The sequence below is a fragment of the Octopus sinensis genome, linkage group LG13 (assembly GCF_006345805.1).
Source record: "Octopus sinensis linkage group LG13, ASM634580v1, whole genome shotgun sequence".
Classification (NCBI taxonomy): Eukaryota; Metazoa; Mollusca; class Cephalopoda; order Octopoda; family Octopodidae; genus Octopus; species Octopus sinensis.
Genome location: NC_043009.1, coordinates 55144933 through 55150932, shown reverse-complemented (window position 1 = coordinate 55150932; position 6000 = coordinate 55144933). Strand labels below are relative to the sequence as shown.

The 6000-nt window shown below is 34.4% G+C and overlaps 1 protein-coding gene across 5 annotated transcripts in view; it reads left to right on the top strand.

Moving 5' to 3' along the window:
- Positions 1-6000, top strand: part of LOC115218642 (protein FAM114A2) — a 39123-nt gene that overhangs the window by 15550 nt on the left and 17573 nt on the right. For all 5 annotated transcript variants that reach the window (XM_029788560.2, XM_036508371.1, XM_036508370.1 and 2 more), the window contains exons 5-6: positions 1493-1653; positions 2876-3128. In XM_029788560.2, the coding sequence (XP_029644420.1) occupies positions 1493-1653; positions 2876-3128 (414 nt within the window). The remainder of the gene's footprint in view (positions 1-1492; positions 1654-2875; positions 3129-6000) is intronic.

Genomic DNA, 6000 nt, shown 5'->3' with positions numbered 1-6000 from the left:
AATATAAGTATGAGATTAATTTGTTCAAGCAATCCCTTCAAAACAATTCTCTAACATGACTAATCTAATGACTGAAACAAGTAAAAGATAAGAGATCTGGAGTAGTATCGCCAGATATTATTGGTGGCCAGTTAGCAGAGGATGGCAAGCTGGCAGAATCGTTAGCATGCCGGATAAAATGCTTAGTAGCATTTTGTCCATTCAAATGTTCAAATTTTGCCAAGGTCGACTTTTCCTTTTATCCCTTCAAGGGGTCAATAAAATAAGTGTCAGCTGAATTTTGGGGCTCAATGTAATTGACTTATCCTCCTCATCCAAACATACTGGCCTTGTGTAAAAATTTTAAGCCATCATTGTCTTTGAGAGACATCGTTTCTGACAAAAGTATAAATTATAGTCAATTAGAGAAGAGAATATTTCAGAGAGGAAGTCTTGTTTTGATAACTTCGTAATTTTTATAAAATATAATTACACCATTTACGTGGATGCTGAATAGTCTAAACTACTGCTTATAAGATCCTTCCAAGTTGAATATCAGATTTGATGTTTGTTAAACTACTTGTATTTTGGGACATGTAAACTAAATAACTTTTTAAAATTTACATATGTAGCTATTTAAATATCAGAAAAAAAATTTAGATTTATAAATAACGAGCCTATGAATTCAGGATATATATATATGTGTGTGTGTGTGTGTGTGTAAATCCCCAAAATATTTATAATCCTGTGAAGTGAACACAGAATTAACCTATCAGATGAATTATAGTGGGATTACTCACCATAACTAATCTTAAGTGCTTTTTACTACTCGATGCAGTTACCAGTGTTCGCATGATACCCACCTGGATATATATATATATATCCATATCTAGTCATCATTATATATATTTTTTCCCATAAACTGAATGGGTATGTGGGTATAGGTGCAGGCATAGCTGTGTGGTTAAGAATCTCGCTTTGCAACCATGTAGTTTTGGGTTCAATTCCGCTGTACAGCACCTTGGGCAAATGTCTTCTTTCAAAGCCCCGGGCTGACTTGTGCTTTATGAGTAAATTTGGTTGACAGGGACTGTTATCATATATGTGTATATACAATATATGTGTGTATATGAGTCTGTGTTTGTCCACCCCATCGCTTGTCTACCAGTGTTGGTTTGTTTATGTCCTCCATAACTTAGTGGTTTAGTAAACAAGGCTGATAGAATAACTATCAAACCTAAAAATTAAGTACTCAGGTCAATTTGCTCTACTAAAACCGTCAAGGCTATGCCCCAGCATGACACAGTCCAATGACTGAAGCAAGTAAAAGATAAAGATATATTAATTTTATTATAAATTTATGTATTTTGCATATAATTTATATAAATATATGTTTTTGCTTTTCTTTGTACTTAGTTTGTACTTTCTGTTCATTAAATAATGTCACTTGTTTTGGTTTTTTTGGTAAATTTTGTAATTTTGTTTGTTTCATTTGTTTCATGTTTGTGAACAGGAAAGAAACCAGAAGACAAAACCGAAACTTTGCCTCCTGAAGAACACCCTGATGTTAGAGAAGGTGAGGAAGGAGAAGGGTCAAAATCAGAGAATCATGGTATCGGTGGTTGGCTGTCTGGTTGGGGAGTGTCCAAGATTACTGGGGCAGTTCAAGAAAAGGTAAGCGAAAAATTGTATTCATTTAGCAAAGTAGCTCATTGTAAAATCTCAATAGAAGAACTTGATTTTATTAGTTTCCTCCATTGTCATTCAAAGAGAAAAGTGTTTTTGCTTTCTTTATAAGGGTTAGTCTGTATCTATGACTTGCACAGGCCCTTCTGACTGAGACTAGTGTAGCTGAGGGTCAAACTATTGGTTGATGTAGTTAGGAAGGGAACTCTAGAGGGATCAAGGTCTGCAGGGGAAGGATTAAGAGTTTAATGTGGGATCTGGTGGTGGTGGTTGGATGTAAGGACATGGTAGGTGTAACAAGAGGGGAGACAGTTATATTGGGTGGGCCTGGGTAGAAGAAAATATGAAACTAGCTAGTTGAAAGACTGATGCAGGAACTATACATAAGGAAGAGAGAAGAAACGGCGTATTTATGAAATTGTGGTTGTTTGGGTTGTGAGTGAGTCTTTACTAATCAATCTGTATTCTTTTAAAGTCTAGGATGTTTGTATGTACTTTAGCAGCAGCACTGGCCCATATACATAAATAGTATTCCAGTATAGGTTTTATTTGAGTTTTGTGGATGGTCATCAACTGATCAGGGCTTTTGGATTTAGTTATGGCATTGATATATATGTAGGGGTTGTTATTAGACATCAGGGTTTGTGACATTTAGTATTTGTGGTAACTTTGATGCTTTAAATGCATGTTGCATCTTTACATGATGTTTTAGTTACTTGTGTAGACTGTTTGGAATACAGTCTACACATCTAAGAATAATGAAATGTTCTTACATAAATTTACTATGGAAATTTTACCTACTGAAATCTAGCATTTGATTAATTGAACAAGTAATCAAACAGTTAATTAGTTAATTGGTTAAATGGCTAATCAGTTGACAAATACAAAAAAAAAAGATAAAGAATTGAAATAGAACCAGTGTTTGTGTTTATTATTGTCATTATGATGATCCAAGATATGACAAAATCTGTTTCAACATGAGTTCACATCAAGAATGTAAAACCAAATACAATGACAAAATAATAAAATTATTTTTGTGATTGCAATCTAAATTCGAATATCTAAATATGAGCAGATTAGTAACATGGAAACAGTAGGGTGTCTTGGATGGGTTTGTGTGAAAAAGATTAAATCACATTTAGGATACTCAAGTTGCTTTGCTTTGTGTACTTTTTAAAACTCTTATTGGCTGTTTGTTTTGTTGTTCCAGAGTAAAAACATTGTTACAGGAAGCCTTGATGTGTTAGAAAGTTTAGGGAGGAAAACATTTGATGCAATCAATGAACATGACCCAGTAGGAATCAGGGATAAAACCAAAATGTTATTCGAGAGAGGTGATTCACCACAGCTTGCTGATCTGCTGAAGGAAGCTAAAGAGAAATCAGAAATGGAAGAAAAAATTGCTCAAGAAACTACCGAAGCGCTGAAGTTTGATTTTGGAGCTTTGTTTGAAGATTACCAAGGTTTCTAAATATTTTTCATTTATTATATTACACTTATGATGATTGTTCTATCCTATGTCATGTTTTTCTTTTTTGTTAACTTTATCGGATTGGGAATCGCTCCTTGAAGTTTCCTTTTGTTAAGTATTAGCAAACAAAGCTGACAACTGAGTCTTTATGCTGTTACTTTATCTGCTATAACTAGTAACTAATCTCTGTCAAATCATATTTCATCTTAAAAAAGAAAGGGTTGTTAGGCCAGATAATGTATTCCCTAACCTGCAAAAGGACAGGATGGTCACTAGTAGAACAGCTTTGATAGGTCTGCTCAATCTGGGCTGTCTATTACAAAACAAAGCATTACTGCTTCTTCTGAAGGTGAATAGTGAGCTGGTAGAGATATTAATTCAAAGGATCAAATGTGGGGTCATGTAGTTGTGAAGCAAACTTCTTCACTCCATATGCAGCCATATCTGCACCCACCCACCTATATATATATATACTAGCAGAGATACCTGGCATTGCTCGGGATTAAAATGACATAGTTTGTATATATCAGGTCATCCCATAAGTTCTGTCTGAATTTTGAATAAAGAAAACAAGTGATCAAATGTTATATTTAATTGAAATTTAATCATCAATGTACTTTCCCTGATTATCTATGACTTCCTTCCATCTATTTACAAGCTTTTTAATCCCATCAATGTAAAACTCTTTTGGTTTCAAAGCGAAGAACTCTGAAATGTCAGTTTCGACCTCCTCCTGGCTTGCAAAAGTTATGTCCCCCAAATGATTCTGTAAACTATGAAACAAATGGTAGTCTGAAGGAGAATAAGGTGGATGAGGAATTTTTTCCCAACCAAGCTCTTTGATCTTCTGTGATGTGATCTTTGCAATGTGGGGTCGCGCATTGTTCTGATGAAACATTACTCCTTTTCAATTCACTAAAGTGGGTCTTTTTTTTCTTCAAAGCTTGGTTTAAACACTCTAATTGCTGACAGTAGACTTGAGCATTGATTGTTGCATTAGGTGGTAACAATTGAAAGTGAATTACTCCTTTGCAATCCCACCAGATAGAGAGAAGAACCTTTTTCCCATGAAGTGCCCTTCTCAGTTGTGGTTGAGCTTTTTCCCTTTTACCAAGCTACTGTTTACAATGTTTAAGGTTTCGATAGAAAATCCATTTTTTTTCACCAGTCACAAGTCTATCCAAAAAGGGTGAAATGAGTTCATGAGAATGGAGGGAAGAGCATATGTCAACTTGGGATTTGTGGTTGCTTTCAGACAATTCATGAGGCACCCATTTTCCAAGTTTAGGAACCTTTCCAAGTTGTTGAAGATGACGATGAACAGTTGTATGGTTTGAACTATGGTTTATTGCTAATTCTTTAACTGATAATGCAGGATTTTCTTCAAGTAATGCCTCAAGGAGCTTATCATCAAACTCAACTTAACATCCTGTTTGATCTTCATCTTCAAGGCTGAAATCTTTACTTCTGAATTTTGCAAACCATCTTCTGCAAGTTCTTTCATTCGAGCATTCTTTCCCATAAACTGAGTGTATGCTTCGAGTCACTTCGGCTGCAGAGTTTCCTTTTTTTGTACTCATAAAGCATTATGTGCCTCAAATGCTCTTTGGATACTTCCATGTTAGAAAGGGTTTTAATCAAAGAAATTTAAATTCTATTATTCTGTAAAATATTATTTAATTAGTTTAAATGTACACAAATGCATAAAAATAATCCATTAGACATTCTAAATTACTATTAAATTCATTCAATTTTAAAAAAGGTAAAATTGGACAGAACTTATGGGATGACCTGATATGTATTACATTCATGTTGAAACAGGTGATACAGGAAAGTGTAGCATTGATGACAAAACATTTGTGGAGTAAATGTTAAAGCTTTGCATAAACAACAATTTGAGTTTAGCACACCAATAGACGGAGTGCAAAAAATTTTAAATAAGTGATGTTGTAGGGAGAATGTACAAATAGCGTGAAGACAAAGATATTTACGCATGACAAAACTGAAATACACTGAAATCAATTTTCAGAGAGAGAGAAACATATCTAAATTTGTGAAAGTGAGAAAAAGAAAGAGAAGAAATAGACAATGAAAAGGGAGAGAAAACTGCAGAAGTCGAAGGGAGAGAATTGGTTGAGAACTGCAGTTTTTAGAGAAAAACCCATGTAAAAACCTTTTTTTGATGGTCAGTTTCTTGCATTACATGGGAGCTCTGGGCAAAATGTTATAATGCATGACCATCCATGGCACATAAGTAATGTATGTGTAAAGTCTGGTGAAAATTGGTTGAAAACTGTAGAAATGCATATGTGTTACACACACACAGACATCCCTTATTTTATATATATAGATAGATATTTAGAAATAGCTGACGATTCACTGTTGTTATTCAGTTTCCCTACTATGTGGTGTAGTTGTTTATGTCTGTATCACCTGAACAACAGCATGTCGTGTGAAACTCTTTGAATCATCAGCTGTTGCAAAATATATGAACATTACTGCATATATTAAATACATTTTCATTTGTAAACAGTATGTGAATACCCACACACAAACACACACTCTCACACACTTTCTGTTGTGGTAATGGTCTAAGGAGTAGTATTTGGTAGCAGCTGCTAAGTATGCACGTGATTGCAAATGAGTAACAGCTTGTTTCTCAGGTATATTTTTTTCTTGCATGCTGATTGCAATGTGTCATGTTAAAATTTAGGCTGTTCTAAAATATAATGTTTGTTATTCTCAAAAATATTATTGATATCTGTGGTTAAGACCTTTGTTTTCCAACCACAAAGTATCTCGAGTTCAGTTTACTTGTATGGCACCTTGGGAAAGTGTTTTCTACTTTAGCCCTAGGTTGAAAA